This window comes from Pan paniscus, chromosome 1 (assembly GCF_029289425.2).
Source record: "Pan paniscus chromosome 1, NHGRI_mPanPan1-v2.0_pri, whole genome shotgun sequence".
Classification (NCBI taxonomy): Eukaryota; Metazoa; Chordata; class Mammalia; order Primates; family Hominidae; genus Pan; species Pan paniscus.
This window is the reverse complement of record NC_073249.2, coordinates 33210314-33233405: the sequence shown is the minus strand read 5'-3', so window position 1 is coordinate 33233405 and position 23092 is coordinate 33210314. Positions and strand designations below refer to the sequence as shown.

The following is a 23092-nucleotide window of genomic DNA, read 5'->3' as shown; positions in this document are numbered from 1 at the left end:
CATATTACTCATGCCCTAGATATAACATTTGAGCAAACATATTTTGCATGTGTAACAGCAAATAAATTAATAGAATGCTGATTTTATAACTGCAGAATACTCTCACTTAGGAAAGCTCCTGTCTCATAGTAGGCACTTAATAAATATTTGTTAAATGAATAATAACTAATAGCTAATGTTTAATGAGTACTAAATAATCTGTGTGGTAGGCACTGTGCAAAGTTCATTAGGTGGGCTATCTACTTTAAATCCTCACCTACCTGCTAGATACCAATATTGTCAGTGGAATTATGTTAATTTTAAAGAAAAGGAAACAGAAGCACAAAAAAGATTAAATGGGTTGTCTAATTACATTTAGCTAATAAATAATGGGGCCTGGATTTGAAAGTAATTTATCAGTTAATCTTCTTCGAAGTCCTCATAATAATATACAGAGTTAATTATTTTAAATTTAAACTATGATGTAAACGACTGATAATACATTCTTCCTGGAGATTAGATTTTTAAAAGAACACTTGTATCAGAAAAGAAAAGGAAGCAAAAATAGGTCTCAAAATAGCTTTATCTGGTTCTTTACTGTGCCCAAAGGTAGATATTGACAGGGTTTATTTACAGTATTAAGCTTGATAATTTACAATATTAAACAACGTTTTAGGACATATATTCATATGCTTGAATTATTCTTTTTCTATTGTGTAAGATAAAAATATTTAAAGCAAATATGAAAGAGGCATAAGTTGTGTAAGAGATCCCTTTCTTGTACTACAATAATGAAATATTTCTTACTGAGACTTGCAACGTAATGTTCATGGCCATGAAATGTGTTATGAATGCGTTTATAATTCCTGTCATTGATGGGTACAATCTAACTTATCTTTTCATATATAAAATATGTATAATTATGTACATCAACCTTATATTTGTCTTTGAGCACTAATTGATATTTCTATTCAGAAGTCATTTTAGTTGAAGTTTGAGATTTTGAATTGAATAATTCAAAACAAAGGACATCTTAGTTTATCTTAAGGTTATTAACTTTTAAAATGTAATTCATCATATTAGAGGTTTCAAGGATTTGCTCACTAAATTTGTCTCAGAATATAAAAACTGAATGAAATATAAAGGAATGTGAGTTGAAAGCACTGTTTTAACGCATAGCACTTCAGCCCATTTCACATAATGTTATTTATATTTTAAACATCTAGCTTCTAGTAACACTCTGGGTTTAATTGCTATTTAAAAAAAACTGATGCCTACATGTCTTTGGGGATACAAATAAATGAATAAATAATGCCAACACTACTTGCTGTTTGTGAGCTGAAACTAACTGAAAGACAAATCCAAAAAGTTTAGCAGTGTCGGATAAGGAATATTTGGGTGATAATTATTTCACCTCCTATCCCTCTTTCTTACTTTTGTATACTTCCTATTCTATCACTTCCAAAGAACAGTCTACAAAAGTTCCTTTCCACCCTGTAGCAGAGACCTTGCCTTTAAATTCGGAAGGCTCCAATTCACGTTTCCACCCTGAAATTCAATAGCTGTGGCACAATGGGCAAGTCACTCATTGGAGCCTCTTTTCCTCCTGTACTACGAGGGTAAAAAGAGCTACTTTATAGGGTTGCAGAGGGATTGAATAGGATAATATATCAGTAAGAATAATGTAAGATGCTAATTATATGCTTACCTCTCTATTTAGGAAAGATGCAAGTTTACAGAAAGTTATTGAGTTGGTTTTGAAAACCTGTCCTAGCTCATTAATTGGGTACATTTAGTTAGGCTTCGGTACAACTCAATAAAATCATTCAACCAAACCTGGCAAGTCAGCCAAAGGATCAAACCAATAACTTAGTATATACATGGTTATATTAAAAGTTAAAGGGGTCTTAAAAGTAAAGCCAAGCTACCATTAAAAAGGGCATCAGCAATGTCCCAGAACGTGCCTGAACACAGAAGAACTTCTCATTCTCCAGGAATCACCAAAGCTCCAGGGAGTAGTTCAAGCCAAAATTGTGATCTCCCTGCCTTGTCCTTCAAATGGTGTGTACTCCAAGCACATTTTCTGGGCAGCTGGAGGCTTTGTTATAGACAGAAGGATCCTGCTTAGTGAGGCCAGTGTTTACAGCCTAACTTTTTTAAAGAGGAATTTGGAAAACTTCCCAGACACTGCATCTGCCCCTAGCCCTTGCACCTCAGAGTATAAGGCCGGCAAGGGAGATAGCGAGGATGACTAAATTTATTAACGGTGGACGGGCCACTCTATCTTTCACTGCAACAACAGTAGGTGATCCCATCAAAAATCTGTCTGCTGGCTAGCCTGCAAATCCAAGCTGACATCCTTGCAGCAGCTATGCCCAGCTGAATGGAAACGGATGCTATTTCTTGGAAGAAACACATCTCAAGCCAAATATTGGACCAGGGAGGTAGTTTCCATTTTCATTTGAGAAAAGAGTTTTACTATTATTCATGTATTCCTTTTCCTTACCTTTTTTTTCTTTTCTTTTTTGCCATTTTAAGAATATAAAGCAGAAGTTGAGCATTTTTAGCTCAATGGTTCAATTTCTAATACTCTGCAATGATTTTGATGTACTGGGAGAGTAGTTAATCATGCATTAATCTCAATATATCTCAGTTAGAATATAATCATGATTCATTACCAAGGTGCATCAGCAGCCAGTCTCAATGAAAAGCAAACTATTTACTATTTTAAGTAAAAATAAAACAATACAAATTTTTATAGCTCGAATTCCATTTCATTGTCTTCACATATGCAATATTTTAAAGACTAGCTATTTGCTCCAAAATGACTTTCTCATGGATGATTAAATGAACATCTTTATGAGTTTACAGAATAATATATATCTTATACTTTGTAAATTTTTTAAAAAATTGGAAAAATGATGTACCATAAATAGAGTTTTTTTTACAGCTATACTGAAATCATGCTATTAGAAGCTGTAAGTCACAGAGGTCATGGGACTTCCAAAATATCGCGGTACTAGTAAGGCCAGGAGGAGGGTAAGGCCAGTGAGGCAGGATTGTGCTGGTACAGAGTTCAATCTGTCTTTATTTAAGCTTTTGATAATATTTTTATAGTGCTTTCACAATGATTTTCATTTTTAAAAATATTGCATTAAAATTTTCATTAACACTGAGTTTTTTAGTGCCTTTAAATTTTGTGACCGAAACAACAGCCTCACTTGCTTTACCATAGTCCTGGCTTAGAGAAGTTATCTTTTCCCTGGGATTAGTTTTCCCCACAATGTTCTTCATAGAACATGAGATATTAAGTTGTCACAGTGAAAAAAAGAAGAAGGAAACAGCAAGAGAAAGAAAAAGAAAACATTACATCAAATATCTGTTAGGCATGATTAGCTAAGCAAAGTTGAATAGCTTTCTTACAATGCTTTTTGGAGTTTCAGTAACGGGGTGCATACTGAGAATCTCCAATAGCATGAGGGCATTTTGCAAACTCATTTGCTCAGAGAACACAGTGAATAATATTTCAAGAAACATGTCCTGGCACATACTTCACAAAAAGACAAATACAAAGCACATACTTTGATCCAATAAGGCTGCTTCTTCATCTTCATCTTTTATTTTTCCTTTCCTTCACTTACCTGACTTTTTTCCCCAGAATTCTAAAAAGATGGACATGCTGAAACAATCAGGCAAAAGCTGTCAAAGGGCTGAATTAGTATTTCTCTAAGTAGGTATAATAAAAATTCATTGTAAAGGGATATGAAAATAATAGAAAACATTTTGGAGCTTCGTGTCTCCTAAATAAAGCAATGTCAAACACACTTACCAGTAAAGTCTGTATTGACTGGGTGAGTGGAGCTGGGAAATTTACAATACCCATTTCCTATGAAACGGATTCCTTTCATCATCGTGGTCATCAGAGCTGGTAGAGATGACTCTCTCCTTTCCAGCTGATATATAGGAGAGGGTCCATTCAGTTCTTCAGGTGGAAACCACCTAAGATGGATTGTTGTGCTGTTGATTCCTTTAACCAGAGGTGGCCTCAGTTCTGCTGGTGCTAAATATTAGAAAACACCTGTTACATTCAAGAATTTGGTTTCTGTCTCTAGACACACATATTCACATATATGTATATATGTATTTGTATATATCACACTTCAAATCAAATCAGTTGTGGTTTCAAGTATCTGTATGGTTCTAGGAACTGAAAACACAATACAGAGTTTATCTTAAATGCAGTGAAACAAAATTTAAATGGCCAACATACTACACACAAAACTTTCAAATTAAATTTTTTCTTGAAAATAACTTCTCTATTCTTTTTAGCTAAATAATAGATCTTATATATTATAGTAGCTGCTGTACTCTGGGTGGTGCCCCAACCACAGTCCCTCTACCAAGCAGGTACCCCAGTGGCCCAGTTTCTGTGCCCGTTGGTTTCTGATGGCTCATGGCTGCCCCCTTCTGTGTAGAACTTCCCTTGGCTGAGTAAGAGCTGACTCACCCAGGAGCCACAGGATCCCGCAGTGAAACCTACAGCCAACGACTAGCACTAAACCCATAGGGCAGAGCCCCTTGCCTTAAAGTGGCATCAACTCCGTGCTGTAATTTACACGGGCCAAGCATAATCCATGCCAACCAATGGGTAATGCAGGAATATTAACACGAGTTTGCCAAAACTTTTTGCTTGTGTAAAAATACGTCAGAAAGTCATTTTTAAAAAGACTTTTATTATTTTTATTTTTGATTGCTCCTGTGGAGCACGGCTACACCATAGGCAATGTGCCAGGGGTAAACTTTTTTTTTTTCTTTTTTTTTAGAGCTGGAGTCTCACATTGTTGCCCAGGCTGGAGTGCAGTGGCTATGCACAGGCATAATGATAGCTCACTATAGCCTGGAACTCCTGGGCTCAAGCAATCTTCCTGTCTCAGCCTCCCAAGTAGCTGGGACTACAGACAGGTGCCACTACACCCAGTAGACTTAATTTTTAAGAGAAGTTTTATGTTCATAGAAAAATTGAGAAGAAGGTACAGAGTTCTACCATATCTCCCCACCCATGCACAGTCTCTTCCAATATCAACATCCGGCACCCAAATGGTTCATTTGCTACAGTAGATAAATCTGCATTGACACATCATTTTCATTCAAAGTACATAGTTTCCACTGGGGCTCACACGTGGTGTTTACATTCTCTGGGTTTGGACAAATGTATGATGGCATGAATCCATCATTATGCTATTACACAGAAAATTTTCACCACCCAAAACATCCTCTGTGCCCTGCCTATTCATCTCTCCTTCCCCCCACCCCAGGTAACTACGCATCTCCATAGTTTTGCCTTTTCCAGAATGTCATATAGTTGGAATCATACAGCATGTAGCCTTTGTAGACTGACTTCTTTCACTGAGTAATATGCATTTAAGTTTCCTTCATGTCTTTTCATCATTTGCTAGCTCATTTAATGCTAAATAGCATTCCCTTGTCTGGATGTAGCATAGTTTATCACAGTTTATTTATTCATTCATCTACTGATGAATATCCTGGTTGTTTCCAAGTTTTGGCAATTGTGAATAAAACTGCTATGATGTGCATATATATGTGTACATCTAATTATATATCAGGGTTTTGTGTTTTTAACTCCATTGAGTAAATACCAAGAAGTGCAATTGCTGTATCATATGGTAAGAGCATGTTTGGTTTTCAAGACACTGCCAAACTGTCTTCCAAAGTGGCTGTACCATTTTCCATTCCCACTGGCAATGAATGAGCATTCCTTCTACTGTACAGCCTCATCAGCATTTGGTGTTGTCAGTGTTCCAGATTTTGGCCATTCTAATGGGTGTGTAGTGGTATCTTATTTTAATTTGCTTTTCCCTTTATGACATATGATATAGAACATTTTTCATATGTGTATTTGCCATCTGTATATCTTCTTTGGTCAAAAAGCTCCTTTTATACGCAATTTTCTATTTTTAAAGCTTAAAAACTGATCTAAATGAAAGCAAACAAGCAATAACACTCTGAATGTTAAACAGAGCATCAGCACAAAATAACAAGCCTGTGAGTTCAGCAGTTTACACACAACGGTCCAGGCAACTAACTTTGGTCAGCCTCTTGGTCCTAGAGAGCACCCTGGCCCTGAAGTGACCCCACCACCAGCAGTGGGCTTAGCCTTGGAGCAGTAGTGGCCTCATGCCCTTGCATACATTGGGACCTTGCCATCCTTTCAGGTGGTGGGACACTGGCAATTCTTTGAAGGTTCCTGGGAAACCCTAGGAGTCACGGAGATTAAGGTTTTCCCTACAACTTGCTCATTCAGATTAACAGCTGATTTATTGAAAATGAAGGTTTGTTTTGGTTTGATTTCTTTTTCCCTTAAACAGTTGAGTTTGTGAGCTGAGATTTATTCCCCCTTTAAGTATGTCTGCTGGATTTGAGAGGTGAATGTGGAGAAAGGAACAAATGTCATAATCACCAAGCCTATTTATTAAGGGCCCAAACTACATCTGTGGACTTTTAATTTACACCTGTGTTAACACAGCCATACACAGACGCAAAGTCATTGCCTGTTTCAATAAATATAAATCAAAATGATGTGTATATAAGAATTGAAGCCCTTAAACCATGAAAGGAAATTCACCATAAAGCAGCTTAGAACAATTAGTATTTGTTACTTTTTAGACCTTCGGCCAGCTTTTCAAAAAGAAACAATTCATTTTGGTTCTATTTTAACTTTTAGTAAAGAAGAAAAGGCACTGAGCAAAAAGTTCATCAAGTTAGAAGGATAATTAACAATTCTGGTTATTTTCTGCCACTGCAGCCCATGTGATATTTTATTTTTATATATGTATGAATCTGTGAATTATATGCATAATTTCTCTTAGCATTTTTTTCTGCTAAAAATCAGTTAAATGGTAGGTTCTCAAAGATTTCATTCTACAAGTTATGAACTCACTTCAAAATAATCCAAAACAAAATAAAAGGCTAAGCCATTCAGAAATTTCTTCACCCAGAGTCTCTCTTCAGAGTTTAGAGTTACATATTTGTATTAAGATTTTAGCAGGCCATTCTTGGCTATAATCTCAACTGGGGAAGGAAAGCTGCCAAAGATTTTTTAGTCCTGGGCTCAGGGAAGCAATGGAGAACAAATTACATAATGTTTAAATTGAAATTTGCTAGATTCCCTAGGGTTTTGGGACACAGAAACCTGAACTTTTTAGTTTCATAAACTACTAGCCTAGTAATATCCAATAGCCAAAAACTACTTTACCACTACTGTCCAATAGAACTTTCTCCAATGAAGGAAATGTTCTAGGACTGTAATGTTTAATACGGTAACCACTAGCCTTATAATAAGACTATTGAGCACTTGAAATGCAGCTAGTGAGAATGAGAAACTGAATTTCAAATTTCTTAATTTTAATTAACTGTATTTTGAATTTAAATAGCCACATATGATTCATGACTACCATACTGGACACCAAAGATGTAGATAGAGAATCACAAATTATACATATGTGGTGTGTTGAGGATAGGATTTCCATTCTAACTAAATGTTGAGAAGAAGTATGAATACGCCTCCTATATTTCTTAAAAGCTGAAGAGTTTCATTGCTGTTTGAAAGCAGCCTTTCTCCAGGTCCCATTTGTTTGAAAGTTGATACATCTCTACTTTACTCCAACCACTCAACTCAATGGAGATAATGTTGAAGCTCAGCACCACCACAGAAATCAGATTCCTTCCCCCATCAGTAGCATAATCCAAAAATTACGTCTTAAACAGGAATATAGATTAAGAGTAATAGGAAACAAAACTAAACAAAAGGAATTCTGGCAACTCTGTCGTTTTTGTGTAATAATTATTGAAAATTCGAGCACACTTTTTTTTTTTTTAAATTTGGCAAAGTGATTCTAATCAATAGGGAAATTCTTGAGAGTCCATTAAAGTTAATGTTTACCATTTAAACTTTAAGTAGTAGAGCACTTCTTGATTCCCAGAGGAATTATTCCACCAAGCAATGGGACTGTCCTTTAGAAGTCAATTCCTGAGAATGAATAGAACTAGAGTACATTTTTTATTCTCTTGCTTAAAAGAAAAACAAAACAAAAAACATCCCAGTAGGTGTGTTTTACAGTTTCACATGGAGGAGTCAACTAAGCCTGTTTGAAAGGGTGAACATCCTACTGAGTTATTCTTTTCAGAGTTCTTCTAAGGCTGGAAGGGGGAATTAAGTGAAATTGTCAATCAATTAAACTAGACTGGTCTCACATACACACAAGTAGAATAAGAAGAAAAATAGATACTTCTGAACCATTAAACACACACACATACATGCACATAGAATCACCAAGAGATTGGGGTAATGATGAATTATTCATCAGATTTTCAAGGAAAAGGAACTATAGGTAAAAGTAGATATGACTTTTAAAGATTTGTTAATTTACAAAACAGTTCGTTAAGAGACAACACTGAATAATGAAAGGGATTTGGTAGACTTTTCAAAATTATATTTCACTTTTTAATGTCTAAATCTGTGTGATCTTAGAAAAATCCCTTAACACTTATATCTGCTTCCACTTTCCCATCTGCAACGTGAGGATACATTTTCAGTGACATACATTGACAACAATTGCTTCTACAACAATATACATATTTGCTTTATGTTTTACAAAACAAGTTTCTATACAAATATAAGGTGCTATCATTACAAGAACAAATCTTTCAAATTATGTATGATTAAGGAATACAATTCATCTATATTCAAAATCTATCTGTATTTACATAGAAAATTGTCTTGTAAATGTAAAGTTTTAAATGAATCTTCATATTCATTATTTCTAAGAATAACATACAAAGTTTAAAATGAATGTTCATTATCCATCATTTCTAAGAATAAAATGTCTATTTGAATAAAAGTACAAAATTCTTGTACTTTTAAAATAGCACTTGTATTTTTTAATAGGGGTAATCTAATTTCTTGTCTATCTATTCGATGTATAGATATTCTTTTATAAAATGTTATAATATGCATTCTTTATGCAGCATTTATTACTTTATAACATAATTAGTAGTATATCCAAATGAATACATTTAGACTTGCAAAATTTATGTAGTGTAGCATTTTGAGCACCGTAGGATAAGAATTAAAAGCTGAACAAAGCTCTTTCTGAGGTACTGGTCTTTAAAATGGAATCTGTTCATTTGTTTTTAAGGAATCTGTTCATTTTTTCCCTATGAAGACTGTATGGCTGTGTCAATATCTTAAAGCATCATCAGCTTTCTATGATGATGACAAGAATTTAAGAATAAACAATTTTTCTATGTTTCAGGGGTGGGTGGGGAGCAGACTACATAAGACATTCTTAATAAGCACCCTGTCAATAGAAAATGATTTTGACTTTTTCGCAGAAATGCAAAACTATGCCAGGAAATACCATTTGCCAAACACTGCTAGGCCAAAACACTTGCAAAAGGGCACTGGACCAGGACGCAAACAAGAAGTCCAGGTCATGAGCCCTGATTTCTCTGTTGCAGAGAGACTGCTGCAGAGTCAGCTGCTCACCAATCAGTGTCTTAAAGAGGAAAAGTTTTCCTCCGAAACTCTCAGGGATGACTCAACATCATCTTGTTGACTGTCCATTATCTGACCAGGGAAGAAAGAATAAAATATATTTTGCCACTTTCTTCTTTGTTGACAAGTCACCTTCAGGAGAGGATATTACTAGAAGATCTGGAAAGGAGAAAATGTAGGCTCTAGATTGGCTCTTTAAGACCCTGATTATGGAACATTGGTTAAACCATTATTAGGTCTCTCTATTCTTCGGTTACTTCAATTGTTCGAGTGACAGGCTTGATTATGTCTAGGACCTCTTCCAGTTTCAAAATTCTTTGATTGAATAATTTAACAGAGTACTTCTAAGTTCATAAGCCGCGAATGGGTACCAGACATCCTGATCCCCTTTGCTCCTGGGAAGCCAGCAGGAGCCCCTCTGGTTTATCCCCTTCAGCTCTCAGCCACCTTGTTCCTTTACCTTAGCATGGCATACAAATATGATTTGTCTATGTGTTCTGTGACATAAAGAAAACCCTGCTTTTAGAGAAGTTCAGTGAACATGGTGAACAAACACTACCTTAACCAGTTATTGTTCTGGCGATCACAATAATTTGCACAAAACTACCATCCTACACATGAAGAGAGAAGAGGATCCATTATTTCTAAACTGCACATATAGCAGCAATGATGACAGCAACCACCGTTCCCTAAAGTCCACCACTAATAAAAGGTAGTTGCTCGGACTGTAATTATGGCATCCTTGCTACCCAAACTTGAAGCTTTTATGGGGCTTATGCAATTAACTACTTAAATGCATCGTAACACTTGCTTCTCTGACAGCAAAGTATCGATTTCTTCATCATTTTCAAGTCTCCTCCAGCACAAATAAATGTACTACAGTTACAGTTAATGCACTGTGTACATGCATTAAATGCTGGTGTGACACAATTTATTATTTTGTGATATATAGAATAGAAGTCTGGCTTCTCAGAAAGTAGCGTCACTGATCTAACATCAGTATGGAAACTACCATTGTCCTTGATCCTCCAAATTCTCTAACTTCCAAAAGCTAAAGACCTATTTTAATAGGATACTTAGGCTTTAAATTAAAAGGAGGGGGCACTGAATGTAAATTTTTTATATATGTCAATGTGGGAGAAAATTTAAAATAGTCTAACAGAGAAGAAAGATACAGTTTGTATTTTCCTAAAGGTGTCACTGTGGGACCTATAGCAACTTTGTTCAGATGATTTTTTGCCTATTTAATTTCTTTCCTTGCAGTTTTTTAGGGCGTATCTGTCAAAATATTTTGCATAGTAGAGTCTCTCTGATTCAGTCAATTTTTACATAGCTTGGTTGTGTTGTTTTAATGACTTATAGGATACATAGTATATTATGAAGCTATAATTGTGTATTGAAAGTGTGATTTCTACATGCCATTTTCATATGCCAAAAAGGCCAGTAGAGCCCCTGATAAAGTCACATATCTAAATATAGACCTGGCCACAGAGGTCATCACATAGTTCAAAATCAAGCCTTTTCCTTGGATACAACTACACACTACAAATTAAAGTTGGTGAGTAAAAAGCAGTTAATTTTGTTTTGTTAGAAATAATATCATTTTAGTTTTAGCATCTAAGACAGATGCCAGCATTTCACTCTGAACAGATGGTAATTCCATCTAATAGTGCATCTCTGTATTAGTAAGGTCTGTTGTGTATACAAACAGTAATAAACACTAGGTAAGGATCAAAATAAATTTTAATTGTTGACATTAAATTCTGGCAGCCACAGTTCTAAGGCTGCAATATTCCTTTTTCAAGTCTGTCAGATTTACTAATGCAGCAAAAGCTTTTCCAAAAGCTGCCAGATCCCAGTTCCAATAAAAACATGTTTGCACACTACCAGTTACCAGTCTTCAAACAGGGTACCTGTTTGCAGATACTGAAATAATTCTTCAAGAATGACTTGGAATTGGTGCTACCGTCTATGTGATGACCAGCCAGTGCTTCTTTTCACATGCCCCTGAAGGACTGAGCATTTAATTAAGAAGTTAGTATAAAATGTTACATCCAATTGTTACCTTAGGGGTCATGGTATTATTTATCACAGCCACTTTCTTACCCTGCTAAGCAGGGATCTCTCATCCAACTCATTTTCTTCAATTTACAAAGCTGGGCATTCCTGAACTTCTCTGAAAGTGACATCATCCTTTCATTTGTTTGTTTTGCCCCAGCCTGAAGGATTTCCCTGACAATCACAGCAATCATCAGCTGCGCTTTTCTATAGGCTTGCTGTGGATCGAGTGTGCCAACAAGCACCGATTTGGTTCTCATAATGCCTCCAGCGATCTGGTATTACAAGGAGTAGCCCCTATTTATTTTGAGAAGCTGCCATGTTAAAGAAAAAAAAAAGCATTTAAAAAAAGCAGTTTGGCATTCAGAAGACTGTTCAATAACAAACATGCTTTGCAATCATATTTCTTTAAAAAATTGATGCATTTTTTTTAATCATGAAAAATATATTGCTTCCACCATATGGGACAACCTACGACTCACCAACCGATTTAAGATGCGGCATATTGAGCTGACCATATGTTACAGTGCTGTTGAATGGCTGAGTGATTCATGCCCGTCACATTCTAGTATATCAATTAAAGCTCCTTGAAGTCTGCATGATTTGTGTCTCTGTTATTAAACCCTGCTAATTCATCCCACTTACACATCTGTTATAAATCTCTAGGAGTGCTGCATGATTCATGGCAATCTGTGAGCATGCTACAGCAAATTCTTCTCCTTGTAATTAACAGTAAATTGTTTTACTGCCATGCAATGAATTTTTCAGTTATATTGCAAATGAACTCCTAAATGTGCGGTTCTTTCCTAAGAACTGACTTATATCATTAGGCAATTAAAAAGTATTGCTTTGAACCAAAAGCTTTTAATCAAGAGAAATATAACTTAAACATTGCTTAAGAGCCATGGAAATTTGACATGTTGGTTACAAGTGTAAAATAATTTCTGTTGAAAGAGCAAAACAAACAAACAAAAAACCTTCAGTGTACTCAGGATTTCACTGATGCTAAGACACACCAACTGCTGCCTGAAAACAATTGGTGGGACAAGTTTTGCACAGATACTGTTTATCTTAGAAGTTACTTAAGTCATCTGTCATTACCAAATTTCTCAGACTACTTTACACTTCCTTAATTGTAAAATGGTGCCTTTATTCTTGAAATAAGTAATTGGATAATTAGCCAAGTTGAATCATCAGAGGATTCCAATGCTGTTCAAGTGTTCTTGTCAAAGGTGAAGCAAATTCATTTCAGCTCGCCTCTGCAGCTCTTCGAAGAGGCTTTGATTTTTTTTCCCCACTTTCTTGGCAGCAGCCTCAGATTCATGAGTCCATACATCAAGTCAGTAGTTTAACAACAAATGGAATTAAATTCAAAGAAGGGAAACTAATTGAAGGACAGCAACAAAAGTGTTTGGTAATGTGCTTTTTAATATGGCATGCCACATTTGCATGATAATTTTTCCTTTTTAGCATGGAGCAGAAAGTGACTAGCTTAATGAGGGATTATTGAAGACAGGAATGAACAAAATGCATTCATAACTAAGAACAAAGATTGTATTATGAAACAAAAACAGGCAACCTCAGAGAAGTAACTGGGTGATTGGTTTATGCATTATGAATAAAAAGGTAGAAAAATATTTATATTAGTATTCACTAATGACTATATATACAAGATTGTTGTAATTAAAATTATAAATTAACATATTAAGAGTGCTTGTTTAATCACTCTGGCTCCTATTCACAAGGAAAAGACTTACGTACCCGAATGCAAAACAATGTGTGTTTTCAACCCAGCAACAAACAGCCTATACATTTTACTTTGCATTCAGAAAGAAAATTTAATGCACACTAATTACTTGCTTTATGCGAGATGGGCACTTCTAAGCTTGTAATATGGAGGTCAATTTATGACAGGCAAGGGAAATATCACATTGTCCCTTCAGGAATGGATCTCCAAAAGTAGTTTCTCATAAGAAGCGTTTAAACTAAACTCAATTTGCAATGGGTGGAAATGCACAAATTTCTCAGATTAAAAGGAGAATCTTAAAGAAAAGTGTAACAAGGATTTTAAGAGGGCCCAGTTCATCAACTCATTACCTTCATACACCCAGAAGCAACTCCAAAGCCATTAATAACACTGCTTGAAGATTTTGCAATGGAGAGAGATGCAGCTGCTCCTGAGAGAACACCTCTCTCAAATCAGTTCTCAGACTTTGTCACAGGCATTGAAACTAAAGAAGCAGCAGTGCAATACTCTGGATGAAATGTACCCATTCTAATCATATATTTAATTGAAAAAATGTTTAAAACAAGAGAGAGCTAATTATAATTCTCAAGCTTTTTAATGAAACAGCAAGATAAATCTTCACAAGTATCTTTCTGATTTTTGAGACCGAGATTTAAGGAGGCAACATATCTTTTCATGATTCAAATGCTTCCAAAAGGCTAATTACTACTTCTAATTTGTGGTGCTCTTTTTCAAAATTTTTGAATGGTCACTCGTTTCCATTGATCTCTGATAATGAGCTCATATGAGCTATTAGACATAAGAGTTAAATTTCCCACAAATCCATTGGAATTCATTGGAATAATATATACTCTCCAAATTGCAATGTTAATAGTAGAAAAAACAGAGCAGGATGAACAGCAAAGTTGCGAGTCAACTTTTATTACTCTCCTATAGCAAAATTGTTGACCATTCAAAAGAACTGGCTTTATTATAGGTCTGCAGTGTATTTCTATGATTTAATGTCTATATGTTCTATTCAGATGTTTTGTTTTGGAAAAACATTTAGAAATACACATTCATCTACTGAATAAGGAAGGAGGCAAAAAGGATGATGGATTTATAATTTTTTCCTGGTATTCAAATAAAAGCAAATAAGTTTATTTTCACTGATCTGAACAACCCTAAAAATGATGTATTTTATAATAAACCCAACTGTAAGTAAAATTATTTTTCCATACTTTTGTCATATAAGAGACTTTCTTTTTCTGCTGGGCAGGTGACGAATCAGATAGTTCTAACAAAATATATTAAGGAATTAGAAAATAAACATTTTTTCCAGAAAAAAACACTAAAATAAATTTTTCTTTAGAAAAGAAAGGATTTTATATGGAAACAAAAGGTAATACAATTTTTTGAAGAATGAAAATTGGGTAGAAGAAAAATTTTAGCAAAGAATAAAAAAAAAAAAACACATTTGAAATTTACCACTATATCTCCTCCTGCCGCTGCTCAATCCTTCATGTTCCAGCTTCTGCTTCAACCATGCTAATTAAGGTAATCCCCAGAGAGTCACCAGTGACCTTGCATCCATTTTAGGTCACATTTCTCTTGCTTTCCCTATACCATATGACACTGCAGACAACATTCTCCTTCTAGAATTCTCTCTTCCCTTGACTTTTCTGATACTGCTTCCTCTCAGTTATTTTCCTAATTCTGAACATACCTCTGTTCACTTCACTCTTCCTTTCTTCTTTCTTCCCGGATAGAATATTCACTAAGGTGTTTTCTTTGGACTTCCATTTTGCATTTTCTCTGCTTTCACTAATTGATTATAACCTATAGCGTTAGCTCCCATCTATATGCAGATGAATACAAAATCTGCATCATTTTTAAGCCCCAGATTTGCAGTTTCTGCTCCTGGATGGTTATAATTGGCATGGATGTGTTTCTATCAAATGATCAAATAAACTCACGAGTTTATTTCTCCCATCTGTTCTTTGTTCATCTTTCCCCTTTTATTTAATGGCACCACCATGGGCTGCAATATTTGCTATCATTGTCCATCCTTCCCACTGCTTAACTTCCAGGTCTGTCTTCCTTGAAGTCACTCCATTCCCTTCTTTCAATCTTCACTTCTACTCGTCTGATTTACTCTCTTATTGCCTTTTTAAAAAAGTCTACCAGACTCTTATTACACTCCCTCTTCTAATCTATTGTGTACTCTACCACCAGGGAAGTCTTCATAAATCTCTGCTTTCATTACATCAGTACTTGGAACAGTGCCAGCCCCTAAAACAGAAACTAGCACATTGTATGTGCTCAGTAAATGTCTGCGAAAGTCTTTACCATTCTTTTATAGTTTATCTGAAATAGCCTTTAATGAGGTATCTACTCAGTCTCCCAAATCAAAATCATTTATCTCATTTTCTACCTTCCCATAGCATTTTTTTCACCTTTCTCACAGCCCTTAGCACATGTCGCCATGGTGTTAATCCTACCTGTTGGATCTCAACTCCTTAACCCAAATGCTGAGTATAATTATCTTAGAATCCTCCACAGTGCTTTAAATAGTAAGCCCTCAAGAGATGGTTCTGAATTGAGCATTCACAATAAAATGTAGTAATAATACATTTATGGCACATTATTAACTCTACATTGCAACCAACAAATGTGAAATTTGCTGTTTTTGAGCAAAGTTTTGAAATGTGCATAATAATTCTGAATGACATACTTCTTACAGAAATAATAAATAATGCTTTCAGATTTTAAGCCTTTCTAAGTTTTATTTTCACAATACAATCCTTAGTTTTAGAACTCTCCATTTTATATTTTATAAATATATATATAATGTTAGAAAATCAAAGTTGTAAAATAAACTCTCCTTGATTTTGATAACATTAGAAATTCCATAACATTTATACTGTGACTAACAAAAGTCTTATATAATATTATGATAAAAATCATGACAATAATTTTTATTGAGAATGAACTGTGATGGGTACTGCTTTAAGTATTTTACATGTATTAACTAATTCTAATCCTCATCAGAACCCTACAAATAAGTTATGCTTATTTATAAATTGGAAAACTAAGGCACAGAAGTTAGATAATTTATATAAGGTCACACAGCTAGTCAATGGCAGAGCCCGGATTGAAACCCTGGCATTTTGGCTAACCATTTTTTTCCCCTCACATATATGAATAAACTCTTATTTTTGTAAGTCAACTAACTTTCACATCACATGACTTTTAGCGAATATAAGTTTCCAGTTCTATTTTTTAAGGATAAAAAAAATAGAGAGAGGATTCAGAGGGCTCTGACTAGTTAGTTTTACTTCACAATCCTGCCAGTGGACAGGAGTCGTTTTAATCGCCTCACCAGTAACTAAAATGAGAGCTGCACAGAGCACCAGGTACATCATCTTTTATGCAACAGGATTTTGCCACTGCAACCAACGAGGATACTATTAGCACAGATGTTATCACTAATGCATAGGGCAGGCAGATTCCATTCTGTAGACATGTTTCCTGCTCTTCTATTCCCATCTCCATGATCCAGCTAGTTTCTAGGGACGGGCATGTCTCTCTTCAGGTTCTTTAGTTTGCTTATATCTATGAAAAGGCAGACTAGATCTCATCTACAAGAATTATACTAATAACAGCTCTAGACACTATTGCATATGAGGTTCAGATGGGAACCACCATGATATGCAGCCTAAAGGAGAAAAGACTTGGGTGGATATAATGTTATTGAAAATGTTATTGGAAGGATGATAAATTAGGTTAACGACAGCCCCCAAGGAAGTAGAATAAGAATGTTGAGTAGAAGTTACTAGGAGATATTTTTGATCAATCTAAGAAATCACATTTTAAAAGAGGTATCTAAAGATGGTATAGCTTTGTCTGAGACGTAGTAGTTTCCGTAACACTGAAGGTATCAGACATGGGTTAGATGAACACTTGGGGGAATATTACAAAGAATATATTGATACTGGCTATATAGTAACACTAGATTATTTTTACATGTTTTGCAACCCTGAGAGGATGTGATTCCAGTTTTGCACGGCCACGTGCTTGGGATCCCTATGTCCCCTACTATAACACACCCAGTCTTCACCCTCCGTTGTCTCCATTTTTACTTTCTCCAACTTGTAAGACTGATTCTTATTTTAATTTTTGTCTTCTAGTCTGAAATTGTATCATTTAAAGGAGATAGAGTCCTCCTCTGCTGTCCATATTCAGCATTCAGTAAACCTTTAATAATACAGTATACAAAAACAGACAGTTTTATAGGAGAAGAGTGTTTTGTACAAGCTAGGTACTCCATCAATGTATTCATGCATCTGAAATGCACATCTATAAAACACATAAAAATACAAAGTGTTCAGTTATAAATTTAGTAAACCATAATTTCGTAGAATTTCAGAGTTGTTTGCATTAATGAAAATTTTGAAAAAAATAAATTACTTGGATGAGATCATTTGAGCTAAGCAATTTTTTCCAGAACCAGGAAAAAAACCCTACATAATTGGACCTATTAATAATAGGATGAAGGGATTTGGGGAGGAGGTCTAGGAAATGTTTTTACAGGATGTATTTTTGTAATATCTGTAATTCATCCAGAGTGTCTTAACCTTCTTACACATGGACATTTCTTTAAAGATAACCAGGAAACTAAGCTTTTATCTAGAATCAGAAAAACACTGATTTGAAAATATATTAATGCTAAATAATTGGGTTTTATAAGTCTTACTAATACATGTAATCAGGTTTGTATGAATCCAGTTAGTCCTGAATGAAGCAAGCACAAATTATACAAACCATTTCTACTAAGATTATACTTAATAACAATTCTTTTATTTAAATTTTATTAACTTAAGAGCTTCTTGTTAATAAAACAATAGATAAACATTTACCTATTTCATGAAAGCCAAATATAACACCAGGCCACACAGTAATTTCTAGATGTTCCCATGGATCAGGAGTGAGTAGACCCAAGCCTACAAAAAATGTCTGGACTGAGGGAAGAGGTATCCTAACGTCCTCATAAGAAGCTTCCTGATTGTTTCTCACAATTGTCAGGACACTGCTAGGACACAGGTTGGTAGTTAAGCCCTGGAGTCACGCTACAACTAATTACATTTCTATATATTTCTAGTTCTATATATTTGTATATGTTTCTAGTTGTATATTCTATATATTTCTATATATTTCTAGTTGTAGAGTGGAGTCACTCTACCACTAATTATATTTCTTATTATGACACAGCTGTAACTCATAGCTCCTAGGTACCTCTTAAAGTTACGTTTTGGTTGTTGTTGTTTAAAACTGTCAAGGTAAGAAGCAATCAGGGTTAGTGAGGGAGGAGAAGACAAATATAAAGTCTCAAGTAGAGAAGGTGTTGAATATTATAAGTTTTTTTTCTTGATAGGCAACAAATTTTTCATATCCATTAAAACTTGCTTACCTGCTGCTAAAGTTTGTCCTGCTCCCGAAGCACTGGTCACACAACCAACTGAATTGCAGAGAGTAATAGTAAACTCATATATCCTATAAGGTTTCAGTCCTTCTACAGTGTAAGATAGTTCTTGGGATTTAGCAGTGTGCAACAGCTTCAAGGCAAAAAAAAGAAAGAAAGAAAGATAATAGGTAATCAGTGTGAAAATATAACCTTGGCAGTCAAAGTTCCATGAATTCAGACAGAGGGAATTATTGCCAACCACCATTAGGAAAAGGGTTTTTTTTTTTTTTTTTGAAGAGTCTCGACAAGCCAGGATTTAATTGATTATTGTACAATCACACTGTTTTATGAGGTAATAATCCAGTTCCTGAGTGGATAAATGAGAAAACCAAGTTATTGCCTCATAAAGCAGCATGGTGGTATGGTTATTGTCACCAATGGTAGAGATAAAGATGGTGACATTGTCATTGTTATCATGATAAAGTCCAAACAAAGCCATGGGGCTTGGCCAAAAGTAACCCAGAGCAGTAATACCCAAGCTATTTGATGGTGCTAGGACAGAAAGAAATGCCGTTGCTATGTTAAATCAATACTATCATTTTCTTTATGAAAAAAGTCACAGAAGAAAAAGGGGAAAAAATTAAACATTAAGCATATTACTGAGCATCCACGTTAAGTCAATTCTCCATCATCTTTCTTATATAAACAAACATATAAAGATGAGATCAAACAGTTACGTTATTTGAAATATTATCTTTATCATATAATTTCAAATGAAAATAGCAGATTTGAGCAAAGAAGACTGACAGGAAACTCACAGTCCATAAATAAATTATTAAACAATTAACATTGAGAGTTGGTTCTGTCATTATAATTTGAAGTGATCAAAAGCAACCATGTAAATTTGTTTAGGTTGTAGGTACAAAGGCCACTAGAAATTATATTCAGAAAATAAAAGTCATTAAAACAGAGAGTATGACAGTAACTATGAGTACAAAACTAATTTTCTTAGGGCTACTGATACATAATCATATAAAATAATCTTCCATAAATATAAATACAGATAAATGTAAAGTTCAGTAACATTTGGAGTAGTTTTCTAGAGACTTTCTCTTTAGGGGTAAAATAAAATTCATTTGGAATATTTGCCTAGGTGTTGACTTTAAAATTTCGTAAGTTACATGAGTCGTTCTAAAAAGCAGTGAGATTGGAATGTAGAATACAGTGTTTCAATAACATTCAGAAATAAAGGTGGTTTTAAAGATTCTAAAACTCTAGGAATAATTTAAATTTAAAACTTTAAAACCATTTCCTTGCAATTACATTTTGAAATAAGAAAAACATCAAATACCAAGTAATTCTTTATTTTTCTAATTTTAAAATCATTATTGATGTAATGAAGACACAAACTTTTCTGTGAAATGTGATTTAACATTTTCTAAGTAAAATAAACCTTGAACTGAGTTAAACTTATGAATACTGCTCTAATATTCATCCCTTTTAGAATAATCCTGGTAGAATTCAATGTAAATTTTTAGAAAATGGTATTGTTTTTAGGATAAAGTACATGAAGCTATTTCTTATTTAATTTAGGAAGTACAATTATTTTTTAAACAAAATATTCTTTGTAGCAAGAACCCACGATGAAATAAAACAAGAAGAAATCTACACTAATATTTATTTTGAAAAGGCTTTTCCTTCTCTACAGATGATTATTATAAATTACATTATTTTAAAAATACATTATTGGCCCCAGAACTTGCAGCATAAAATTATCACTTGGATAGACTTTGTCTTTATCATGTACATAGAGTCAATTTATAAGTCTTATAAAATCTATCTAATTGAAAGTTTTTCATGAAATAAGTCTTCAAAGGGGTAGGAAAAATTCTACAGCAGCTTGATCCCCCACAATGAATCCTACATCATCACCACTTTTACGTATCCCCCCTGTCTCATTCTTAGGCAAACGTTTCTTACTAGTTATTTTTATAGTAGATTTTCCCTGGGAATTTTGGCTATTTATTTACAAAGATTATAATAAGACATACTCAGGTCAGTTCAGATACAAATTTAATCATTGAGAAGGTAAAAAATTGGACTTCGTTCTGCTACTTTTGATTTCATTTCCTTGAACAGAGAATATTTGCACTGGAGAGAGAGTTCAAAAGAGAATAAGGTAGGCCCAGTGCAGTGGCTCATGCCTGTAATCCCAGTATTTTGGGAGACTGAGGCGGGTGGATCACTTGAGGCTAGGGGTTCAAGACCAACCTGGCAAAGATGGCAAAACCCTGTCTCTACTAAAAATAAAAATTAAAAAAAAAATTAGTCAGGTGTAGTGGCACACAGCTGTAGTACCAGCTACTTGGAAGGCTGAAGCACAAGAATTGCTTGAACCCAGGAGGAGAAGATTGCAGTGAACCGAGATTGCGCCACTGCACTTAAGCCTGGGTGACAGAGCGAGACTCTGTCTCAAAGAAATAAAAATAAAAAAGAGAATAAGGTGATATATCTATGTCCTTATTCCGGTTCAGCCATAAGGAACAGCCTTTTAAATAACAACAACAATAATAAAAATATTTATTTTCCTGCCCCATTAAACGATAGCTAGTTTATAAAGTATAATGTAGTTCCACACCATTAATAATAATCACTAATAATAATGTGTCAATATTTATCAGGCTCTTTAAGCAGGTAGGTGAGCAAAAATGGTTTTCCCATTTCACAGATGAATAAAACCAGAAGCAGAGAGAGGTGTGATACAGCTAATAATTGGGAGATGTGGAATATGAACAAACAGGTTGACTTCTAAGGCTGTATTTTATAAATAATATTTCTCCCCTTATTTTTTTCTTAGAACAACTACTATGATATAAGTAATAGATAAATCAAAACTGTGTTTCACAAAGAAAGAATAGTTTATAAAGCCAAAGAATAGTAAAAACAACAAAATAAAACATCGAGTATAAATGAGATACAACATGGCAAAGACCACATGAAAGTTACAACTAACTTTACCTTAAATCCCATGGTATACCAGATTGGTAGACTAACCTGTTTAAGTCAAAATATATATATTATGCCAGTTGTGTTTTCATCATGAGATAGTTGCAAATGAGTGAACACGTAGACAGATTAATGAAAAATAAGTAATCATAAATTATTTATTGGCTCTTCTTTTTCATCTAGTATAGAAAACAAAATTGTGTGTTGTACATACATTCTGTCTCCTAAAAAGGCTTAGAAAAAAATGGCAAACCTATTAGTAGTGGATTGTATAGTGTCTCCCAAAAATTCAGAATAAGACCTTATTTGGAAATAAGGTCTTTGCAGATATAATTAATTAGTTGTCATCCTGGATTTCAGGTTAGCTTAAAATCCAATGACTGGTATTTTTATGGGAGAAATGAGATGGACACACAGACCCAGAGGAGACAGAGACACAGAGTAGGACTTGTGAAGACAGAGGCAGCAGATATTAGAGTTATGTTGCCACAAGCCAAGGAACACCAGGAGCCACAGGTAGGTAGAAGAGAAGAATTGTCTCCTAGAGCCTGTGGGGGACCTGGCTGTACTAACACCTAAATTTCCGTTGTTTTAAGACTCTCAGTTTATGTTAATTTGTTACACCAGCCCGAGGACACAAATACTCTAGGGTACAAAGGTCTGACTTCCTAGCTTAATGTGAGATAAGCTAAGAGGGTCATTTCAGCTCCAGAACTACCCACGGAATCCGCTGAGGCTGCTTCCACTATTGCATCACAGTTCAGCTTCTTTGCTGCTCAATCCTACATAATTTATCACTTCACATTTGTTGTTTCTGAAAGAGTTCCCCCAATAAACCTCCTGTACTCAGTCCTCTACCAAGAGTCTGCTTCCGGGGGAATTTGCCCTAAGATAGTCGTAACAGGACTGGCCCTAGGAAGGAGACTCTAAAATGATATTTTGGAGCTCCATCATCCACTCGCTGGTTTACAATGATCTCATCATAGACAGCAGGTAGAGTACTAACAGTCCACAGCATGCCCTAGTGGTGCAATGCTTAAACTTCCATTAGTGGTGAACTGCGAAGAGTTACCAGTAGAAGGTAATTCACTGGTTTGGTGGAATTAGTAATTACAAGGACTACTCTGGGGAAACTAGTAATTATAAGGACAATGCATGGATCTTGCTGGTTGCCATCAATGCACTGAAGAAAGACAAAGGAAATCTGAGGGTGATTAATCACCAATTTAAGACAAACTATAAACGCCACCTTGACAGTATTCTTTATATCAATAGCATCATATTA

General features: G+C 34.8%; 1 protein-coding gene across 1 annotated transcript in view; it reads right to left on the bottom strand.

Annotated features, from left to right (window-relative positions):
- The window catches only part of USH2A (usherin), an 800680-nt gene that overhangs the window by 548678 nt on the left and 228910 nt on the right, over positions 1–23092 (bottom strand). The window contains exons 20-21 of the mRNA XM_003814150.6: positions 18808–18952; positions 3809–4039 (exon numbers count right to left, since the gene is read on the bottom strand). Of these exons, the coding sequence (XP_003814198.3) occupies positions 3809–4039; positions 18808–18952 (376 nt within the window). The remainder of the gene's footprint in view (positions 1–3808; positions 4040–18807; positions 18953–23092) is intronic.